We start from the raw sequence: 25,158 nt of genomic DNA on the forward strand, positions 1-25,158 counted from the left end.
GAAATTTAAAACTGAATTATAATAACATACTTCTCTAAAGAAATACCATAATTAGAGAACAGGAATTGTTCCATTAATCACAAAGCTTCTAGGTTTAAAAGAAAAACAATGCTCTGCAAGGCTCAATAGTGTGCTAATGCACCAAAACGCATGATAAAAACTCCTGTGACAGAATGTCTAAAGCCCAGGATCAGATCGCACTCTGTCCTTAAAGGGAACAGGACTCTCAGACAACAGGGGAATCCATAGGCTCCAGACAGAAGGCTTTTTGCTACTGTCTGGACATCTACAGCTCACATGCGTCAGGAGAGAGAAGACAGGGTTTAGCTAAGACAGACAGGACAGATGATCCACCAGTGTTTGCTAATCTGACAACTAGGAAGATCACGTCTATTAAGCCAGGAAGAAGGCTTCTATGACTAAATGGTAAAATGGACTGTATTTTATACAGCACTTTTCCAGTACGCTGACCATTCAAAGCAAGTCTGCATTCACCCACTCACACAAAGATAGCTTGGCCACCTGCTCACCATGAGTCTTAACCATTCACAAACCAATGGCACAGCATCGGGAGCAATTTGGGTTGCAGTAACTTGCCCAAGGATACTTCAACATGTAGACTGCAGACTTTCCGATAAGTGGACACCCGCTCTACCTCCTGAAAATAATTCCACTCTGTTAATGTTGCTCTCATTCATTGAAGAACAGTCTGTTTGAAACCATCAACATTCTATGATGGTAAGTCAAATTTTACTCTTTTTAGTCACTAAAAAGTCAGATTCTTTTTGGATGACATAAATAGCTATTTCAGTGAAAATATTTCTGCTCAAAATTACAGCATGTTACTGCATTTTTTTTTTACTTTGTGTACATTTATCTTGAACATTTGCATCTACACTGAATATTCTAATAAAATTGCATTCTGTATCCCTAGAACTTTCGTGGAAACTAAAATAAAACTGACTGAGATTATTATACTATATTATCTTACAGTGATTTTTATATCCTTCATTGATGAAGATAAAGCACTTCAATCTGAACATATTTTGACAGATCAGTGCAGTTTATAATTTATTTATAATAAATTCACTGCAAAGAACAAATCACGACAAACCTGAAAAGATGCAGGGTTATAACTGCTTCTAAACCTTATCAGGTCCTGCTTGACCTGAACCAAAATAAACATCATTGAGATTTACCTTTAAGCTTGACTCGTAGTCTGTGTTGACTTTGAACATGAGTGCCAGTCTCAGATGAATCTCTTTAGCTCTTGAGAAACTGGGGTCAATGTAAAGCACCTCCTGGAACGCCTTAATTGCCCTGGAGGAAAAAAACAAAACAAAACACAGAAAAAGAGTATGTTTAATAAAGACAGAAATTTTCTCATTCTTCCACCACCAGATTATGACTTTTAATCAGTTGCGATCAGTGGTAGTTTCACAAATGTTCACCAGAACTGTGCCATAATGACAAACTCAGTATCACCACATGACTCAATACATCAACACTGAAACAATGGTTATTATGCCTGTGACAATGAGATATCCATCCATCCATCCATCCATTCATTTTCTTCCGCTTATCCGGGGGCCGGGTCACGGGGGGAGCAGTCTGAGCAGGGACGCCCAGACTTCCCTCTCCCCAGACACTTCCCCCAGCTCTTCCGGGGGGATCCCGAGGCGTTCCCAGGCAAGCCGAGTGACATAGTCACCCCAGCGTGTCCTGGGTCTTCCCCGGGGTCTCCTGCCGGTGGGACATGCCTGGAACACCTCCCTAGGGAGGCGTCCATGGGGCATCCGATGAAGATGCCCGAGCCACCTCAGCTGACTCCTCTCGATGTGGAGGAGCAGCGACTCTACTCCGAGCTCCTCCCGGGTGACAGAGCTCCTCACCCTATCTCTAAGGGAGCGCCCTGCCACCATGCGGAGGAAACTCATTTCAGCCGCTTGTATCCAGGACCTCGCTCTTTCGGTCATGACCCAAAGTTCATGACCATAGGTGAGGGTAGGAACGTAGATTGACCGGTAAATCGAGAGCTTCGCCTTTCGGCTCAGCTCCTTCTTCACCACGACAGACCGGTACAGCGACTGCATTACTGCAGCCGCTGCACCGATCCGCCTGTCAATCTCACGCTCCATCCTTCCCTCACTCGTGAACAGGATCCCAAGATACTTAAACTCCTCCACTTGAGGCAGGAACTCTCCCCCAACCTGAAGGGAGCAAGCCACCTTTTTCCAGTCGAGAACCATGGCCTCGGACAATGAGATATCAAAAAAAAAAAAAAAACTGGCTACAGTTGCATTCTAGCCAGATGCAGAAAAGGTGCAAATACATCCATTTCCCTAAGTCTCAGCTAATATTACGGCATGCTAAAACAGAAAGTGTCAGTGTCAGTTGGTGGGAAATTGAGTAGCTAGCTTAACGGTTAAGTGCTAAATCTCACAAATTCTTCCTCTTCTGGTGTTTTCGTAATTACCAGATAGCCTACGGTGCATTACCACCAACCTCTGAGCTGGAGACAGCCAACACAATAGCACGTGAAATGCAAAATGGACTAGGAATGCACCTATCCAACTATTTTGCTCCCTACACTAACACTGAGTAGGGGTTTATGAGAATATTGCAATGGACGATTAGTCCACTATCAAAACCACTTGTTGGCACACTGCATCATTGTAGACTAACCTTTCATCTATGGTTTTGGCACACTGCATTAATAAATCAGTGGCATCACACCTACAGATGGTCTGGGGGAGCTGTGGATATGGATTGTTGACATGCCAGTTGTCATATGCGACTTTAACACAGTGGGGTGTTACAGCAGCAGACATTCAGCAAGAGCAAGAAACAGAAAGAAACATGGCTCTACGGCCAAATGCCTCACAACAAACAATACTTCATACCCTGGAATTACCAGAGCACAAAGGAGATTTGTTTGAGCAATCATTTAACTAAACAGAATTTAATGTATTTGGAGAAGGACAGACTGCTGCTATCCCTACAAAAATGCAGTCGTATTGTTACTGCAGTCTAACAGATTTATCCAGCTCAGACAAGCCTGCTGGGGGTTTAGTCCAATCAGATCACAGCTAATTTATAAACAGCCACTTGTATTTCAAACTGACCTACACACAAAAAAGTGAAAACCATGTCCAAATGTCACCTTACTTTAGCAGACATTACTGACTCTGAACCTTTACTGCTTGTGCTAATATTACTTTCCCAGTCTGAATGGACAATTGCTTCACAACTCCAAATCCCTGAGGTCTTGATTCAGCACTTATAAAATGATAAGCTGACAACAATTCTCTGGTGTGCTTAAAAAATAGAACAGGAAGATTCAACATCCTGTTCCCTATCGACTAGTTGTCAGTCATTTACACTACACAACCAAAGAGTTACATGTTTACTTCTCTATATGATGTGAAGGCAGCTTGATTGTGTAGAAATAGACCACCAAGTGTATCATACAACCCACTATATTTCCAAGCATCAAAATTATATGTAGTAGTTGTGTTTTTAGTAAAGCCATTGTTGACTGATCAAAAATAGAACAGTTACCTGTACAGAACTTGGGCTGCATTGTAACAATTCTCCCTACTCATAAGAAAACCTGAGGGGAAAGGCTACTAAACTCTACGTCACGGGCGGATTGGATGAGCGTGATGTTAGGTTAGGGCTGGGCGATATGGCTGAAAACTGTATCACGATATGTGTTTTATATTGGTCGATATCGATTATTATTGATAATTTTTAATACCTATTTAAAATAAGGACCAGGAGAAAAATACCTTCAATTTAATAATTTTTATTTTAAATTTAACCTTCCTCTGATTATAATCCCCTCAGCTATCAAGGCAGAAAGGAAAGGAAATGTCAACACAACCATGGAAAACATTCAAATAATAAATGTAAATAAAAGTGTAAAAATGTAAACAGAGAGAAACCCGAGAACTTTTTTCTGCAGGTTTAGTGTGAGGAAGTTCACAAGCTGATAATAATAATATTATATTAAATGTTTTCAATTATGTGCAGTCTTTTGTAAAGACACAGCAGAAACTGAGGTAGACTTGACATCTGTAAACAAACATGATAGACAGTACAATAACTATAAAACCAGTCTAGACATATGAACAACTTTAGTTACTCTTCTTACTCTAAACATACATGAACTATTCAATTATATTTTTATTGCAAGTGTGTTAACAAAAAAAAAAAAAAAACATGTGTAAGAGATTTTTATAACCTGGCTTCTCCTCAGTGCTCAGTGAAGCATGTCTTTAGCTATATGATATGCCACTGCCTCCGTTAAGTCTTTGTGCCTTTTAGATGATTTGTCATCAGGCACTGAAGCAGATACCTCTGCATGGTGGTCAGCTGCTTGTGCGGTGGTGCTGCGGTTGGCGGACGTTGGCGAATACAGCTGCACTCCAAAGAGTGAGCGCTGCTAAGGTGGTTAAACAAGTTTGTGGTATTACCAGTCTTGGTGGGGACGACAGTCTTGCATAAGTTACAGACCACATTGGTCTGACTACGGTCCGACTTATAAAATCAAAAAAACTGCCATACTGGCGAGCTGACTTTCCCTGTTTTATTGACAATTTCTTCGCTCGCTGCAGCACTTTCTATTTCTAATCTCACTCCTCGCGAAGCATCAAACACGAGACAACGAGATGGCGCAACCGAACTTGATACTGTTACGTGATTGGCATGTTAGCATGTCACTCCCACTGATCAGCGATTACTCCCTACGTTGCTTGGTTACCTGAGAGCGAGTGCCTTTGTTCATGCAACCAACCTTGCTTCGCAACTGTATCTTCCAACGAAGAAAAAGATTATCGAATGTTTTATCGAACGCATTTTTTATTGATCTTGATTACGTGTCTATCGCGAGACATATCACTATCGTTTTATCGCCCAGCCCTATGTTGGGTCACCCCCAGAGACTATTTAAACAAACTAAAAACATGGATTTAAAGCACAAACACAAATCAAACCACAACAAAAATTAATGTTGAAATTATTACGTAACAAAAGTGCTCCAGCAACTTCTGATTCCAGAATTTATTAATGAAAAACAAACTTAAATCGTGTCCCCTGTGGGATGGCTCAAACAAAGACAGTGCAGTCACCTACAAACAATTCAAAACAAAATCAACACATACACTTGGTTAGTTTACTATAGTTCGTTAATAAATTAATCTCGATGAGTTAAATTCCCCACCCCAGAAGTCCAAGTCCAAAGAAAAGAACAAACAAAAACACTTTTGTTTTAGCATTATCGCTACCAACTGTCGCTCTCTCGTCATGTGAGAACGTGCCAGTGTCGTGCTGCCCAAATCAAGTGACACGTAACTTCGTGCTGCAAAGACACAAAAGCAGTTTTGTGAAACAGTACATTCTCCAGAGCTGCTCTTTCACACGCGTAGCACATTTATTCATGTCAGACACAGAGAACTCATCCATAATGACGACTTTTTTGTGTTGATATCAATACTACATGCATTTGGACGTTCTGGCAATGTTAAAGAAAGAGAGGAAAGTAATATACAGACAAGCAGAACAGAGTACTTCATTGCACAGTATACTATGCAATGAAGTGTTACTGCTTCATACTCTAGCCCACTCGCTCACTGTGTAGCAGGGTTAAGTGTGTAAATATAGCATAATCGATAGCTCCTGCAGTGGAAACTGCTATTGCAACATCTCTACCAGTGGACACATTTATACCATCGCATGACATAAGCCATCATACCTCTCAACCCTAATTTCAAGTGAGTCAGTGTCAACTCAAACACATCATGCATACCATTTTTGCTGCTTGATACAAAATGAAATGTATACAATTTACTTTGACTGAAGGGTTGAGTTTGTTGAGTGGGTGACATTAAGGCTCTGCATGCACTGAGATGAGCGAGGAACAAGAGAAAGACAAATGCAACATCAGTTGTATAGATGTATGTTTTATGTTGACCAAAAACAGTTACTTTGTCAGAAGTGCCTCTTGAACCATATGATGAAGTTTCCAAGTGGGAGAGAGAAATGACTAATGCACTTACAGTTACTACAGAAGGTAAACTTAAATGATCTGGTTGCTTGACAAGCAGTATGTGATACCATCACGGACCTATTTTGCTCAGGATTCAAGATTCGTTATTGTCATATACTTGCAGCAATGAAATTTTTTGTGCTTGGTGCCAACTCAACTTCACGTGCAAAATATTCATGAATAAAATATATACATATAAAAATAAATATGAATAAAATAGAGGTAGCAGATTAAATAGAATAGAATAAAAATAGAATAGAAAAACTAGAAATAAGAACACTAGAATAGAATAAAAACACTAGAGGTGCAAGAGAGTGTGTGTGTGTGTGTGTGTGTGTGTGTGTGTGTGTGTGTGTGTGTGTGTGTGTGTGTGTGTGTGTGTGTGTGTGTGTGTGTGTGTGTGGCGGTTCAACACAAGTTGCTACCCCAGAGGTTTACAAGAAACACATGGCACAAGTTGACGCACAGCTGTTACAAGTGGAATATCATGAAGCTACAATAGAAGCTTGCCCACATGGTGAAGGCTGCCACCCTGAAAGGACGAAACCGCAGTGTTTTGGGCACAGACTGCATCTTGCTGTTGGTAAATTATGCCCATCCTACATTTCCGAAGCTGTTTGTGTTAACAACCTGTACTGAATTCAATATTCAATTGAATTCAATATATTCAATATTCCTTTATTCGTCCCTCGAGGGGAAATTCCGAATTTCACAGCAGCATCAATAACAGAATAGAATATTAAAAGACAAAGTGCATGCAGTTAACACAAACAAACACGTAGATTAAAAAGAATAAAAGAAGACGCATAAGAAAAGCAGAAAAAGATAAGAAAAACTCTTAAAGTCTAGCGAGCTGCTGTAAAAGGCTTCCGCTCGTACGTTGCCGGAAATTGAAACAGAAACAGTTTTCTGAAGTTTAATCAGTTCTGTAAATGGTAGTGTTATAAGCAATTTATGATTAAAGACACACTCATTCCAAACTGAAGGGCACACCACTAACATAAAGGACATGGTTAGAGAAGTATCAAAGATGCAGATAGCTTGAGCTCTGGATACCAGGACTGACAACCCCATGGCATTACTGTGAATGGAAATAACTGATGCAAACAGTGTTTCTTGATGCCAGACAGACTCTTCTACTCTCTCTGACTTTAACTGTATGCATAGAAAAAGTTAAAGGAAGATAACAGTTCATGAAGAGAAAAATCTTTCTCAGAACAAAGTTATTTGAGCCGTTCAGACCTACAATCAACACAGATTTGAAACTAGATGGTGAATCATAAAACAAACATAATAATACACTTGGGAGTATACACTTAAGTTTAATCGGCTATCTGTCTTCACTCTGGTATGAAACTCCAGTGACGATGTGAGGTATCAGATCAGTCTGAACTAGAGTTGGGCAGTATCCAAATTTTAATACCGTCAAACCTTCTCCACATTTTTCCGGGGTATACGGTATTACCGTGACTAATTAAAAATCACTTTGCAGGGCAGCATGTTATGCGGGCAGTTCAGACGGTCAATGCTCACGCTAAGAAGCACCAATCCTAACTTGTAGCATACCAGAATGACGGGGAGAAACTCAGCTAAAAGCCTCTACCAAGCATTGTCACCCAAACGAAACATAATTAATACCTCAAGAAATTATACGCGCATGTAACGAAAACGCAAAAGTAGCGCACGTCAAAGGTACTGCATCTGCTGATTTCACCACCACCACTGCCTCCTCACTGTGCGACGAAAACTCGGCGAGCTAGCACCCAAAGAGTAGCAGAAAAAAAATTTCGCCAAATCATAAAGTATGTCTAACCTTTGCTGTTTTGTGGTCAAAAGTTATATTCCAGCCCAAAAAAATGCTGCCAATGTCTCCTCCTGTGACTCTGTGTTAGTTTGAGATCAATCCTGGTTGATTGGTCCTGGTTGTTTACATAAAGAAGAGGCGGTTTCTAGAGTGGAGGGAGCGCTCTTCACGCAATAACCTATCTCTGGGGTTACTTCCTTCTAGATCGTCATTGAAGTTTCTATGGTGAATTTGGGCGGGTCGCTGAGCTACTGACCGGCGTAACCACGCAGTTAGTTTCAGCGCCCCATCTCATGAATGAGCAGAGCGCTCACAGAGGACTCTGCTGAGCAGCCCGAAGTGTTATTTTACTGTTCTATTTGCATTTCATCCTTTTATGAGGGCTAAGAACAATAGCAAGCAGAAAAAGGCTGAAAAAGTGTTTTCAACAGAGGTGTTTCTCCGTATTCTTGGACCAGATGCGCCTAAATGAGCGCCTAGATATATTTTTAGCATGTACTTTTGCAGTCACCTTTTTCTCGAGTAAAAATTCAACCTGATAGATTGAACGATTTTTATAATGATGATGCTACAATTATGTTAGGCCCCTAAAGACCTATATGCACAGCTTTTTTTTTAATGACGGTAATGAAACTGATACCGTTGCAATTTTTAGATAACGCGGGATACCTTATTACCCAATTACCACCCAATCCTGGTCTGAACAGCTGCAGCATCCAATCAATACCTGATCCAATAAGTGAGCATGCCAGGCGACTTCTGTCAAGGCTGTTCTTGTGTATCCTTGCTCAAGGGTCCTCAGAGATCCCTCCTCATTCCTCAGAGCAGAAGTAAGAGCCTTAGGATGGGCTGCAAGATGGTGGATCTGAACTGTTTTCCAGTTTAAGCCAGGAATGATCAAATAAGAGACTTGAGATGTACCCGCTAAGTAGATAAGATCCTACAATTTGGTCAACTGGAATTAACATGCGAGTGACAGTTATCACTGTCTGCAAAAATCAAGCAAGATGATAATCATTTTGCAGTTTACAGCTTGCTAAGAAAGAGGTCATAATGTCTGTTGCCTGACTGACTGCCTGACTAAAATTGTGGCTCTTGGGCAGGTAAAACAGAAGAGAAAAGTCACCAGAAGCAGCAGAGGTGAAGGAGCTATCAGAATGCAGAAGGTTAAGTGGTTTGATATCACTGCAGTGTGGACTGCCACCGCATAACTGATAAATGAAAGGGTCAGTCAAATTAATAGGTCCATATTTCCTAAATATTTTTAGACTGCACCCATTCCAAGGCTATATAATTGACACCAATATATAATTTCCAGAAGTACAATTATCAGCTCTAATTCATGTCATACAGACAACAGTATACAACCAAAAACACAAAATGACAGAGTGTCAAAGAAACTTCACATGCCTGGTCTGATAATTTAACACAAGTTAAACTTGCATTTATTAAGTGATTTATTCTTATTGTCGGACAAAGAGAGATGGGGTTCACTGCACACAACATAGTCCCAAAATGGCTTCTAAATCGGTACAAGTAAAAGCACACATGCAACAGTACAATCACCCTGACAAACTGAGCCACAGTGGGTAGTGGACCCACCTGAGGAGGCTGATGTGGCATGGTTTAGGGGTGTGCGGTACAGCAGTGTCATGTTCTGCCACAACATGGATTTTCCAATACCATCATGACCATGATAAATGTTTTGGCATTTTAAAAATAATGTGCTTTAATGTGGCTGTGATAACATGCATAAAGGACTATGCACATCCACTAATGACTATTTTATGGCTATAACACCTACTCCAATAACATGAAGGTGTGGAAGGTAACATTACGAGCAAAGCACGACAACGTCTCTGTTGTTTGCTGCAGGAACAAACACAAAAGACTTCATCTATTCCCAGCATCCGATGACATCCGATCTAGTGGATTAGCTTGATGATAACAACTGGAAAACTCTTACCCTGAAGATGCTCTGTGACATTATGTCAATGATGTGTTTTTGTTTTATGTCCTCAAGGTCGCTGAAAACCCCACCAGGCACATTTCAGAGGCAAAGCATTTTGCCTGCCAGATTTTGCTGACATGCTCAGATTTTGCTGAGCATTTTTTGGTCAATTTTTACTTAAATATTTGTACTTCTACCATGTGCAAGTAAGCTTCGTAGTTAAATGGTTTCCCGCCTGGCTCAATCAGCTCTGTGCAGACTGATGAGTCGTCCATTGAAGATGGACTCGATGTGTATTCCCCTTGGTGCAGAGCAGTGACCCGCCTCTGGGGTGGTTCTAAAATGGAGACAGGGTGCCCCTGGGTGGAAATGTATGCCTTGTCAAGGATGGCAGCAATGAGCTCCTTCTGACGCGTCATAGACAGTACATGGATGTTACGCACCCAGTGGAATTCAGGGGTTCAGCTACATGTGTGCGCCAATTATTTTTACTTTGGACCACTTTGAGGGCGAATACACAAAGAAGCATTCATTTCAAAACAGAGGGCCATGGGTCAAACTTAGAAACTGCAAGTTTGCCTGTGTGAGGTGCGTACATTCTCACCAGTCTTTCTTAATAAATACCAGTTTACAGTGCATACAGAAAGCTGTCAGACCCTTTCAAGTTTTCCACATTTAATGTTTCAGACTCCTCCTGTAGTTCCCCTTTTTCTCATCAATCTACACAAAGTACTCCTCAGTGACAAAGGAGAAACGTGTTTTGGAGTGTTTTGTTAATTTTACTGCTGTCAAAAATATCGCATTATTAATGCGTTAACGCAAATCAATTTTAACGGCGTCATTTTTTTTATTGCACGATTAACACTCTTTGTGACCAAGTGAACTTGTATTTTTTTATAAGCTGTGGCTACTGCTAGTAACATTAGAAAAACTACAGGATCCGATTGTAAACCGGAAACAAAACAATAGGCACGCCCCACGCACGTGTTTGGTCTTGCCTGCTCGCTAGCTAAGAGTAGGCTACCGGTTTGTGTGGATGTCAAGTGCAAAACGCCGAAATGGCTGCAAACAAGATTCTGAATGGAAAGTTTAGTTGTAAAAAGTTGCCAGATGGGTCGAATGACAAGACCAAAGTTATCTGTGTGCATTGTCAGTGTGAACTGAGTTATCACCATAGCACATCCAGTCTGAAATACCACTTGATGGCCAAACACACGGTGATTGCAAATTCTCCGCCGCCTCGTCAAAACCAGGCGACAATGGATGGCTTTCGACGGAGGCATATAGATGCTATTATGTTCAAAGGAAACTTAAGAAAGGAAAGTTTAAGCCATGGTTTAACTGTACTATAGCCTGAGTCCTAGTTTACCATGATGTGCACTTTATAACTTGATTTTGGATCACCCGGTTTTGATCCCTCAGAAAGCGGTGTTGAAGGGGCTTTTTTGTAACCAAGTAATTATTTTTTTGTCATCTGTTTATTGACAGTGTTAAATTGTGTGAGATTTTGCTTCAAATGTGAATGACTGCTCAAAGTGAGAATGTTAGTGTGAAATATAACACTACACGTTGTTGTTTTCAATAAATAACATTTAGACAAAGCAAGTCTATCCACTTTTCCATGTTGATAAGAGTATTAAAATGATAATTAATGGGACATTTAGAATAGATAAAAATGTGCAATTAATTTGCAATTAATCACAAGTTAACTATGACATTCAAGAGATTAATCACGATTAAATATTTTAATCGATTGACAGCACTAGTTAATTTATTAAAAAATAAAAGACTGGAATATCCTATTTGTATAAATAAGGACCTTTGTTATGACACTTATGCCCCTACTTCACATATGTCAATTTTCTTTGGCCCGCATGATAATATCTAATTATTATCAGAGCTGGCCCGCTGGTATACTGCACACACCACTAGGACTACAAATCCCACAATGCACTGCCAGTGCGTTGGCACGTCAATCAAAGACCCGTGCACAAGTTCCTGCCCCACTCATTCATCAGCAGCCTGATGGAGCTTGTTACCTGTGGTCAACTTTTTAGCTACTCTCTCCCCGAAAAATGGCTAAACGGACGGTGGACTTTGAAAACAGGGGTTTTCAAGGCAGTTGGCAGGCAGAGTATGTTCGCGGATATGAAGGACAAAGCTGTTTGTCTTCTGTGCAGAGACAGTGTGGCTGTCATGAAAGAATATAACATAAGACGCTATGAAACAAAACACTGTGACAGGTAAATTACCCTGGAAAAGCTGCCTAAAGAGCCAGAAGAAATGAATGCAACTGATTTTTCTTGTATTTAATGTTTATTGTTGTTTCTAGATAAAAACAGCCTTAGAAATTGTGTTAGTTCCAGGTTCAAGTATCTGGCTTAGACTAGAGCCCATCAGAGAGCAGCAAACTTAGGTTTAAAATATGTTGACTTTTTGCACTCTTTGGGCATTTTTGCTTGAAGGAAAATTTTTTTTGGCCGTTGGCCTGTGGGAAAATGTTTTCATTTGAAATTACCATGGAGAGCTGCAGATAAAGCCATAAGAAATTAATGCAACTGATATTTCATTTATTTAATGATTAATGTTGTTTTATAGGCAGTAACTTATAGGTTGGGTTAGTTCCAGGTTCAATATGTGCAATATGGTCATTTCAATCAGTTTTTAATAAACACTGAACCAGTCCGGCCCTCGACTTGGAACAGTTTTTTTTTTTTTCATTTTGGCCCACTGTGTATTTGAGTTTGACACCCCTGCCCTACTTCTATCAATGGCCTTGAGATGCTTGAACAACTTGACTGACCTTGATTGACTTGACCTGTGCCTCATTTACATAATTAGGAAAGGCACACGCCTGTAAGTCAGAGTGAAAGGCAAGCCATGAGATTCAGAGAATTGTCTGCAGGCCTGTGAGACAGGACTGTGTCAAGGCACAGATCTGGGGAAGGATATAAGAACATTTCTGCAGCATTTCAAGTGCCCACGCACAAGGTAGCCTCTATAATCCTCAAATGGAGGGAGTTTGGAACCACCAACAGTCTACCTAGATCTGGTCATCCAGCCGGATCCAACTGAGCAATCAGGGACAAAGGGTCTTAGTCAGACAGGAAACCAATAAACCAATGGTCACTGAATGAGATCCTGAGTTCCTTTGGGTAGATGGGTGAACCATGGGTGAACCATCTTTCTGGCAACTCATGGGTGAAGTAGAGTTGCCAGAAAGATGCCATTCCTCACTAAAAGGCATACAGCCTGCTGTGAGTTTGCCAAAAGGCACCTGGGTGACTTTCAGGCTGTGAGAAGGAAAAATTCTTCTCTAGACTATTTGGCCACAATTCCCAACAACGTATGGGAAGGAAATCAGGCACAGAGCATTGCCTAATTAAGACCATCCCTACAGCCAAACTTGGCAGTGCAGCACATGGCTGTGGGGACACTTTTCTGCAACAGGAACTGGCAGACTAGTAAGGGAAAGACTGATACAGGAAAAAAATAATGAAAATCTTTTCCAGAGTGGTCAGGTTCTTAGACTGGGATGAAGGTTTACATTTTGACATGGGAACACGAGGCATACCGCTAAGAAGACACAGGTTTGGCTTCAGAAAAACTTGGGAAAGACATGAACCCAAGAGCATCTCTGGAGAGATTTGAAAATGGCTACGTGCCAACACTCCCAATCCGACTTGGTTGCCAAAGCTGCTTTAACCAAGTACTAGGTGAAGGACATTTTCAGTTGGTGTGAGAGACAGGGATTGAGTCCTACACTAATATTTTCCTATCTGTGGAAGTCTGATCTAGAAAGAGTACATGGACATAACCTGTTGTGTGTAACCAGATGTTTTAATCTCATTACCACCATCTCCTCTTGTTTTTTCTTGCCTTATTTTAATGCTCTGTTTTAATACTATTATGTTTTGCTGTCCAATCACCAATAACTGAATAGCCTGAACAACATTAAGACAAATAGCAGCTTCCTGACAAATCCACACTGAACTTTACATACCAATATATTAGTTAAGTGTGTTTGTATTATTAACTGCCCCAGACTCTTGTCATTTTACCACACTATACTTCAGCCTCTTTGCTAGCAATATTAAGTGGAGGCTTCAATGAGGCTTATCACACCCATTGTGAGCAAACACTACTTAAAGCTGCAGTAGGTAACTTGTATAAAAGTAATCTTTTGTCACATTTGCTAAAACTGTCCCTCTGCCCTGACAGCAGTACATAAACATGTAATCTGTGGAAAAAAAAAAAAACAGCTCCATTGGTCCCAGCTACTGCTCCTACTGCGATTTGCAAGAATCAACTGCACCCAACACAAAACAACCAATCAGAGCCAGAGGAGCATCTGAGGGAGTGTCTGACATTTGTCAATCACTGCTCACATAATGCATTACAATTGATGGAAATGTTATCTGTTTTGTGAAGCTCTGATTGATAGCCTAATCGTTCATTCTCAGCTAAAGGATAATAGGAGAACTTTGAAATAATTTCTCCAAACATTTCACTTTTTCTCTCATAATCCATTTGTTTCCCATGACTGTCTCTCTCTATCACAAACACACTGACAATGGACACATCTGTGAATAGGTCCTCCTCTCCGAGAACACTGTGAATCAAAACACAATCATACACAGGAGGAAGGATTGTTTTTGGCTTTACCCCGTAGGAAAGACGGCTGGCCGAATTCCTGAACAGAATCAATCCTGAATGGTTAGTGTTACGTATACCTCTGCACAAATTTGTCAAAAACTGATGCATTCAAATTAACTCCATACTGTTATGTTCTTATTACAATGCTGTCAATTTTCACTAAATACTAGGCAATTAAAATGTTTGCAGTGGTGCATTTAGATATGGGATTATTTAATAATTCATTCAAGAAAGCATAGGTGTGCCTCTTTCCACGCAAGGAGAAGGAACCTTGTTGGAAACAAGGCTAGCTGTTTCTACAGTGTTTGTGCTAAGCAAGTCTAAACACATTCTAAAGCCAACTCTGCGTTCTACACACTGAAACGAAACTTTGATCTCAGTGTTTTCATCCTACTCAAGTTGAAAAAACATTTGAGTTTTTTCCAAAATATCAGTATTTCTTGAATAAGATATAATGCTTTGTTGGGCCACCACATTTGCAAATCAACAAGAAAAAACATAATCATAAAACTGCCTGATGCCATGCATCTCATCAAAAAAGACTTTTTCCAAAAAGTACTTACCACTGAAATGCATTGTAATGGAAGTAAACCATGCCAAGGCCATACAAAAAGGCAGCATTCTGAAAAAAGAATGTTGGAAAATTGTTACAAACAGCAGCACTGAAGCTCATCAGCAGATTGTAATGACTTGATAAGAAGCTAAAAGCAAGTTAAGCAGTTATGCCAAGTTTTAACCATGACAGCCAGTTAACCAATTTGGGAATTTAAAGGTACATTGTGTTAGATGAGCTATACTACCAGACTATTGCCTCTTAAGCTCCAGAGTGGTATTACAAGACAAGACAGGCAGAGGCTACATGATTAGCATGCTTTATTTGATATCTCTGAAGCAATAAATTAACATCTTTGACATTATGTGAGAACTGTTTGTTCGTTTTTTTTAACCTTTATAAAACAAAAATTTGGGCCGTATCGTGCACCCTTTAACTTTTTATGCCCTGTTGAAGATTTGCAAGTATCTGCTCAATCAATCACAGAACAAAAATAACTTTTACCTTTTTTGCTTCTTTTTTGTTTTTCAATTTTTAGGAACAAACTCAAGAGAAAAAATTAGGTGTAGAAATTAGGCCTAAAATTATCAAGCTACCATCTAAGTCACCAGCACTTTTTGGTCAAACACACCACACCGTGGCCAATAGCCTTGCTTCTGGGCTCTGTACTTAGGCTATTTACATCACTACTGCTACCAAGGAAAGTCTGGCCCACACCATTATCTAACAGAGGGTGGGACCTCATACCTACACTTCAGTGTGGAGGTCTGGAATACAGAGGAGCCCAGAGCTGTCTGGTTTGATGACAATCAAGCTCTCAGCACCTCTGTTTAATGGGCAGCCCAAACAGTGAAACATCAATCCAACTAGCCTATTCATCCACACAGAGAGCAAGCAGAGGGCGGGCTGGAAGCCATATCACATCTGATTGGACAGTTTAAATCCAGGTCATGAGCTGCAACTGCAGGCTATCTAAACTGAGGCAAATTATTCTGCATATGATGCTAAAACATTGTTACTGCATATCCTGAACATAACATCCATCCATTAAGTCCTATGAAGCTAAGCTTACTGGAATGACGAATGCTATACCATTAACTAGGTTAAGCAAAAGTGAAACTGGTCCTTTATTGAGCAAGAGCGGTGCAGCTAGCAGAATGTGGATGTCATTAACTTTGGTCTTTGACCATGCTGGTTGTTGCTGGTTGCTAAGGTTGGCTAACGTGTCTAAAACCAGTGATTCTGAACTGGTGGGTCGCGACCAAAAAGTGGTTCACACACCCGTTTTCAATGGGTCGCAGGCCTTCGCCTGGCAAAAACAAATGTTAATGAAAAAAATCCTGTGCTTTTATTTTGAAGGGGATTTTTTATGGAGCGGAGTGCTGTCTAATTGTGTCGTGGCTTGTCATGAATAGGTGACGGTGGGTCCCTCTGTGTGTCTACACACTGGATTTGAGATAAAAGAACTATGACGTTAGAAAGCCAAGTCACCGTTTTAAGAGTGTCTGAAGATGTTCACATTTACATTGGGTGAACATTGCATAAAAAGTGTCATATATCTATATTTATATAATAATCCTTAAAAGGAGTTTTTCTTGCTAAACAACGCTGTATTCTTAATTGGTAAATCCAGTCACCTGACCATTTAAGCATGTGTTTTACTTGCTGAAGACCAGATGCAAAGCAAAAAGCCCCAAAACAAGCAAGGAGTGAAGATGGCTGGAGTACAGGCCCAACAGTTCATCACCGTGGAGGATACCAAGTGCTGATTTCTGTGGGGTTTTGATTTCAGCTACTGAATATGAAGGTTTTGCAATCAAATATTAAACACAGTGAGTACAAGATCATGATTCTGACTGCTCTGAGTTCTGACTGCAGTTGAGTAACTCCTTGCAATAGTCTATGTTCAAATGAGGACCGTGTGGACCAAACAGCATACTAAATGAAGGACAGTTAAGAATGTCAGAGACAATAGTGGCAGCCCAGCAAATAGTGCCTGTCAAATTGTTACAAAGGCAGATTTAACATTGGACATTTTACACATATACAGAGAGTTGTGCAAACTCACCTTCCAGTAGTCCGACTGTAAACTGAAGTACCTCTGGTATGCAGATAATGCTGAGAAAATATGAGATGAGTAAAAGAACATGACACAGAAAGAGGGAGAGACACAGAAGGGGATAACAAACCATTAACGACAATGTTGAAGATGGAGTTGATAACATTGGCGAAACCAGCAAGATTGAGACAGATTTTAGTATCCAAGTATCCAACTAAAAAGCATTATCCCCTCATTTCATGCATCAAAGCCACCCTGGCAAAACACATGAATGTGCACTAGTTGTTTAATGCTGTAGGATGAGAATAATAAATATTGAAACAACTTCACTGAATGCCATGGTCATATAGGTAAACAGAAGCAAACTGTCATTAAGAACAGACCATTCAGTGTGAATCAGTTAACCGACCTGGCAGTTACTGCTCACTGCTGCCGGTGCGTCCTTTGTGCTACTGGGTTCTCTGCTGAATGAGACTGTCGGCTCAGAGGGTGTTGTACTGGAGCACAGAGCATCCCTGTCATCCCTAACCATATTAAAGTATCTCATGTCTCATTAATTTACAGAAAGCTGTTGATATTATCATAACTTAAGTGAACAACAAACACGGCTATAGGTTGTCTGTAGACACACAACATTAAATTCAGATTGAGGGCAGGAAGTCTGATGAGATGGAGGAAAGTTCTCACTGTGCTAGTTTTGATGAAATTAAGAGAGATAGAAAATCAGAACATATGTTGGATATGACCTTCACATTATGACAAGGAGTTCTTTTTCAACTAAGATTTGCTGCTATTGAGGCAGTAGATCTAACCAACTACCTGGTCCTCCAGATGTTGGTCTTCTCTAGAAACCAAATGAAAGCAAAGAAAAGTATAGGGGTATATGAGTTTCAGCCGTTGGGACTGCGACCTCTGTACCACGGTGCTACGGGATGACTGTTGTTTGGTTTTTGCAAAGATGCATTGCTTTTAATGTGCTGTAGATTTTCTGTCAATTTGTTGCATTTTTCACCCTTATGAACAACAACTTTTGGTATGCGATAAAAGCTCCTCATGGTTTCTTGGTTTGATCGATCTGAGCAACCATAAACGATTCAAAACATAGGTATTTTGAGTGTGTCATAGTGCCTCCTATGCAGAAAATCACTTCCAGCCCTCCATCTGCAGTTCGCGCCACAATAAAAGAATGATGTGACGTCATCTGCAAGCAACCTATTGTTAGTACTCACAGCTGTCAAGCAAGGATTTCAGTATCTGAAACTTTGGCTATATTTTGTCTTGTGTGACTAGCTCACTATAGCTTTATCAATAGATCTGCCTTGCCTTGTAGAAGACACATAGATACACAGGTAAACAGGCAAGTAGGCCTTCCAGTCATTTCATTTAGGCCAACAGAAATGATTGGATGAGCTTATTGCAGGCCTGCAACAGCCACAGATACAAGACTGTTTGGCTCGTCAGTGCATCTGATCTATTGATTGCCGTCAGGATGCAAAGAGAAATTCAACAAAATATAACAAAAACACTTCTAAAATACTTTACCTACTCTGTCTTTAAATGTTCAAGATATTCAACTCCATGTCCAACACTTTCCAGCAGTTAGGTTTTCAAGACAAGCACAATTTTTTTTTCTGGCCTGTTTTAGCAGTGTTAACCAAAGTAATGAGTGGAGGGGAAAAATTGAAAAAAATTATTTTAATTCTCAATTTGGATCCCCATTGGCTTCCAAAAAGGGGTTGTTACTCATCCTGGAGTCCACATGAAAACAATAATAAAAACAAACAATTTAAAATCACAGTATCAATAAAACATCTAGACTCTCACCTTTTGGATAGTCCTCCAGCAGGAGGTTGAAGTGCCCCAGCTGGCAGAAAATGTCAGGGTCCACTTTCCCCTCTGTTTTCAAGATGAGTGCATCATAGCAGCTAACAGCCTGAATGAAAGAACAATTCAGTGTTAAAATAAAGGGTTGCTACAGAGCTACGATAAAAAAAATAAAATGATTGGTAAACCCTATGCATAAATTCTATGTTTCCCTGTCTTCCAGGGCTGTTTTGCATTATACCAGCCTTAGGACCATATCTGGACCTCGTCAGTCTTAGTACTTAAACAACAGCTAAAAAAAATTACTCTATATCCCACAATGCAGCCACTGAAGAGGAATGAGAAGAGAGTATAACTGTGTGCTTATACAGCTGTCTATGAGATAACACAGACACACTCACACACAATAAATACATGAATTAAGAGTGGTTATTTTGTGTTAAATAGAGCATCACCTCCAACGTAAGATAATACTGTTGAGCTTTGCCATAACTAAAATAAAAATGGATACCAACAACATGTTCCTGAAGTCAGTCAAGATTTAGCAATGTATTCATCATAAGACTGCAATGAAATCACTGTATTGTCACATACTAATGTACACAGTTCATTCAGAAGCTACCCAGACCTTTTTGTCTGTATTTACTATTAAGAATACCACTAACAATGTTGTGTTAGTACTTGTAACATGGTTACTGATGCACTCAGGTATTCAGTATTAACAAGAAAAGATGAGGATCTTTCTCATACAGAACCTACAATGTGGCCATGTTCAGTTGTCTGTCAATAGCAGTCAGTAATGCTCATACAAGAATTGGAAATCTGGCTTGCAGGATCAGGCAATAGATAGATAGATAGATAGATAGATAGATAGATAGATAGATAGATAGATAGATAGATAGATAGATAGATAGGTGTGTGTGTGTATTATATATTATTCTTTGTTTTGGGAAACTTGCAAGAATCATCTGATCCTTCCGAATCTACTTAGTATGGACACCAACACATGATAAGCATACATAAATTTGGAACATATTTTGAAGTACACTACCAAAGTAAGTTTTACGTGATCACCTTGATTAAGGCCATGATCAGACTGCTAGCCCAAATCCATTTTTGGGGGGATGCTGAATGTTCTTACTGCTCAAATCTGTTTGGTTTTTTATTTGTTTGTTTTTTATCACTTTTCTGCTTTATTTTAGATAGTGACAGCTGGAGAGAGACAGGAAAGACAGGGGAGAGAGAGTGGGGATGACATGTAGCAAAGGGCCCAGGCTGGGATCAACCCCAAGCCATTGTGGTAAGGATTGAGCCTTAGTGCCAGGCAAGCTACCTGGACGCCACTCAAAGTGTCTTTTGCATCACTCACAATGCGACACACAACAACATCAAATCCAGAGTGACTGAGGTGGCTGAGCAGAATCCATGCTGCTGCTAGCAGTGCAGTGCAGTAAGGAGGACAACACAGAGAACAAACATCTGTATACAAATGCTGCTGGTTCCCAAGATGATGGAATTCTCATGCTTCTGCATTGGAAAGCTATATCACCAGCGATTGTAATTACTGACACCTACACTGATCTGACCTGAGAAACAAATCTGAACAAAGCCTATAGCTCTGTGAAACCAACACAAACTTTAGACTGGCAATATCTATTCACAATTGGGCAAAGGCACAATTTTTTCAGGGATTCTGACATGGCATCTTTTCAGGAAATTAGTTCTTGTTAACACAAGACTCAAGAGAAACTCCTAGGATGTTTCCTATTAGTGTGCTAAAGAGCTAATTCTTTCTTTCATTTTAAGCAGATAAACTAGTGAGTCACTTCCCTCACTGGACAGCCTCATAGGTGGATGGTAGAGATTTTATTTGCTAGCCCAATGATCATCTTCCCTTTTGTGCACTACAAACAATATTTTCTAAATCTTCATTAGTGATGTGTCATAATTTCCACAGTAATTTCAATGGGATTATATTGTTATATTGTATACAGTTTGTTGTATTTGGTCATTTTATTGCCATGAATGTATGAACTACTGCCTTGATGTTACATCTATATAACTGTTATATTGTTAGGGACTTTCAAAATCAAATCATGTTGTGATTAAACCACAACCTTACCTTGAGATTCTTGTGAGAAAAAGCATCTATATTGCATCCACAGAAGGAATAATTCACATGTATACCATTTCTTCACACTTAAATGTCATACAGCACAAAAAAAAAAGATCATTCATCATTCCATATATTTTGGAAGTATTGGCCTAATGCCAAACCATTCTTCTACTTAAGAATTTGTTTAACAGAGGTTAGCTGAGGTCCAGCAGAGCACCCTACGGAGACCATTTTAAGATGGTTGAGTCCAAAGAGAGGAGGGGGGTCCAAAGGGGTATCGATATTGGTTTAACGCACCAGAGAGATACTATACAATTTAATGTGACACAGCCTTATACACGTGGCGTTATTACCAAGAGAGATCCCACAATAAAATCTTGTAGGTCGAATGATATGATGTGGCTCGGCCTGCCTGCCTGGCCAGGTGTCCAGCTAACGGACAGCCACAAACCATGGCAATAACTGAGTGCATGGCTAGGCCCCACTGATAGTACACCTTAGCAAAACAATGGTAACTGCCAAACATTGAACTAGAAATCCAAAGGCCACATGTTGAAGACACGAATAAAGCACAGGCAGCGTAACGGTGGGAACACGGACTGCATGAACACGATTACTCCTTGCATCATGCTCTGTACCGTCAGTTCAGCGGGTGCCCCTGGCTTCCGCCTTGTGATCAATCATCTTTGTTACAAACACTGAACGCCGTCATCGTGATAAGGTTTTTGCGAATGGTGATTAGCTTAGCCACTGCTGCTGCTAGTTAGCTAGCAAACGTTTGCTGGGTATTTTCTTCCCATCCCCGCCATCTTGGACCAATTCAAGCAGCCATTATTTTGCAAGCTTAAACTGCCACTGTGTATTTGTTTCCCCCTCGATGTTTACGTGACGCCACAGTAATGTTCGTTATATGTGCGAGTGAAGGAGAGAGAATACCGCTGGAACAATTAGCCGCGACATGGTACGAGACTGAGCTGACGCACAACCCAAACTCTAGCTGCCATTAAAGAGGATGGAACGGATGGTACAACGTTAGAGGCTTTCCATCCAACATATCGGTCAACTTCACGCCTCTTCTCTCGATAAGCATTAAGGCAGGGTGCACCCTCCCTCCCTTTCAAACACTTTTGCAACTTACGACAATTAGCTAGGTAGCAAGGTGTTACATTTGTTAACCTCACCTCAAGAGCCCCATGGTTTTCACTTGACTACACAGCAAATGTAACACGCGGAGTAAAGGCAGTTGAACATCAGCGTGGTTTCTTCACACATGCCTGCTGCTCCTCGAGGATCATTATGTTGATCTGTAAAAGTCACGCTGTGACAAACACGTTTTCAACAGTAGATACTGTTACTTTGATTGCATGGGACCTATTTTCTCAGCAACCGATGACACCACCGATTCTAACAGGGTGGAGATTCATGTCGTCCTACAGTTTTACAACGTCGTGTCTGCTAATTTGGACCTGTCTATTATTATAAGCATTACAGACATGTACTGGAGTAGTTTTCGCCTGTGTTTTGCAGTGCAAATGCTGTTTAGTAAATATAAGAATGACGTCCATACTTGAAAGCTGCTTTTACAGTCAGACGGTGGACCAGCTTCAAAGTTGGGAAAATTGAGGCTTGTGTGTGTCGAGGCTAGCCATGTAGCAAGAGTGGCGTGCGGAGGTCTGTACCACCTATTTCAGGTGGGATATGCACTAATCACAGAAGATAACTGAGTGAGGCGACAGCGATCCTATTCTGCAGCATACCTTTAACAGCAAGGCCTTCGTTCTGGCGCCATCTTCTTGAAGCCTATGAAATCCAAACAGTGAACTGCAAGTAGAGGACAGACAACGCACACAGGCGGTTCCGTATTACTTGGGGGCAATCACATTTGTCGTTTCACACTCAGCCATGAAAAAATATATTACAGAAAACAAGCGGATAAGACTATTTACGCAACAGATCATCTGACCTGTCAGTTCCGACCAAGCTCTCTTTTTCTTGCGCTGTTAGCTTCGGAAAGTCCTCTTCGATTTCAGTCGCTGTTGCCGACGCCATTTTCTCCTCGTCATTACCAGTAACGCCAAGACTCCGAGCAGCAGCAGAGGCAGCGGCTGTGAGCGACACTCCGCACGATTTCATGGAAAAGAAATGGCAAGACCGACGGCACCGAGTTACTCCGGCAAAATGCAATAACAACGAAAAGTGTTGCACACCTATCCAGGACTAAGACGGGGCGTAGCGTAATTCTTGCCAAATCCTCAAGGAAATGACCCCTTCAAGTTACCTTCCACTCTCCTCATTGTACATTGAAACTCAGCGTGTATTCCAGTGCCAATTTATGCATGAAGTTGATGCAATGTTGGGTTTTAGGAGTGAGTGTTACTTAGTAATATCGCAAACTTCCCCAACCATCGGCTCAAAGTTGTTGTAATTGTGTCACATAGGCAAACACACGCCGCCACTGTCGGCACGCCCTTTGCTCACGCTGACCAATGGATGGCTGGCGTGTGCAGTCACGTGAATGTCTCCGACTGACGCGTTGCGAACACGCGGACGAACACGCTCACGCACACATCAAACGGCCTTCCAAGACCCACCTCTAGTTCTGCGATTGGCTCCTCACGCGACATTATGATTACGTAATTGTATTTTAACGCAACCTATTGGCCATAATAACTGTCATATTTGTCTATGGGGGTGGCTGTCAAGGATGTTTCTTGCAACGTTGCAGATATACAGTACGGATAGATAGATAGATAGATAGATAGATAGATAGATAGATAGATAGATAGATAGATAGATAGATAGATAGATAGATAGATAGATAGATAGATAGATAGATAGATAGATAGATAGATAGATAGATAGATAGATAGATAGATAGATAGATAGATAGATAGAAATACCAAACTACATTATAATGTAATATCAGAGAAGTTCTCCACACTGTCCATTACATATAAAATACATATGGGACGCTGTGCAATGATTTAGATATTAATCGGTTGTAACTAAGAAAATCAGCTTTAAAAATTCTTGGTGGCTACTCAGAAAATGTCTCCACAGGATTGTTTTGGTTCAGTTATAGGTAACAAAAGGAAAATACACTATGAAACAACAAAAATGTACATTACCACAAAGTATGTTGAGAAGGAAGTAAAACTGACTGTAAAATCTCTTCTTAAGGTAGCCTGGGTAATTCTGGCAAATCAAAACAGACTAACATTAATTAACTTTTCTTAAAAGTAACCCATTCTTTCAACTCCCACAGAATTACTTTTATCAAACTCACAATCAGTGGTATAAATATATTGTAAATAAAAGTAGGCCTGAGTTTCTGTCAGATAGGATTTATCTTTTAGTACAAACAACCCGTATAACTGCTTAAAACAGCCAACTCATTTTTTGTGTAATTTCGGATCTTCTGATGCATCATGATTTTGATGGCCTTTTTACACTTAGAATGCCCTTGTTCTTACTATTCTTTTATAACTAGCAGTTTTAACAGCTTATTTCACAAGAGCTATCCCACTGACAGGGCTACCTACCTGATTGTAGGCATATATGAAAGTCAGTTTTGCTAAACATTTCCCACCCGAGTAACAATTCTTGCTACTATTCCTTTGTTTTGTTGATTGAATTCATTTATGTATTCTGTCAGTCGCCATTGCCTTATTTACGTGGGAAATAACTTTGGTTAAATACCAAACCTTTGGCTGTCCATAACTGTGTCTTAACCACCTTCAGAGCATTTCTGCATCATGAGTCTACTGCAGATCACCCAACACATGATCAAGTATGCAAGCTGGCATACTCTGCCCACCATCTAGTCACTTTTGTAATGTTTTTTTTGTTTTGTTTTGTTTTGTTTTGTTTTGTTTTGTTCTGTTTTTTTTTACATGAAATTGCATCTGTATATTAAGAGTAGATTTTGCTTAGCCTTATTTTTTATTATTTATTTATTATTACTTATTTTTCAAATAAATAATTAAAATTATGCTTCCACTTGCTACACTTGTTCTGAATGTACCTTACAATTGACAATATTATTATTATTATTATTATTATTATTATTATTATTATTATCATTATCATTATCATTATCATTATTATTATTATTAACAACAACAACAACAACAACAACAACAACGA

General features: G+C 40.1%; 1 protein-coding gene across 3 annotated transcripts in view; it reads right to left on the reverse strand.

Moving 5' to 3' along the window:
- The window catches only part of kdm6a (lysine (K)-specific demethylase 6A), a 59,410-nt gene extending 36,000 nt beyond the window's left edge, over positions 1-23,410 (reverse strand). For 2 of the 3 annotated variants that reach the window (XM_070975235.1, XM_070975233.1), the window contains exons 1-6: positions 22,976-23,264; positions 22,770-22,833; positions 18,897-19,005; positions 17,082-17,131; positions 15,024-15,082; positions 1,200-1,320 (exon numbers count right to left, since the gene is read on the reverse strand). In XM_070975235.1, coding sequence (XP_070831336.1) covers positions 1,200-1,320; positions 15,024-15,082; positions 17,082-17,131; positions 18,897-19,005; positions 22,770-22,833; positions 22,976-23,145 — 573 coding nt within the window. In that variant the 5' untranslated portion in view covers positions 23,146-23,264. Of the gene's footprint in view, positions 1-1,199; positions 1,321-15,023; positions 15,083-17,081; positions 17,132-18,896; positions 19,006-22,769; positions 22,834-22,975; positions 23,265-23,290 lie in introns of those variants that run through there. The other variant, XM_070975234.1, reaches the window with a different exon arrangement.
- Between the last annotated feature and the right edge of the window lie 1,748 nt (positions 23,411-25,158).

This window comes from Chaetodon trifascialis, chromosome 12 (genome assembly GCF_039877785.1).
Source record: "Chaetodon trifascialis isolate fChaTrf1 chromosome 12, fChaTrf1.hap1, whole genome shotgun sequence".
NCBI classification, from domain to species: Eukaryota; Metazoa; Chordata; class Actinopteri; order Chaetodontiformes; family Chaetodontidae; genus Chaetodon; species Chaetodon trifascialis.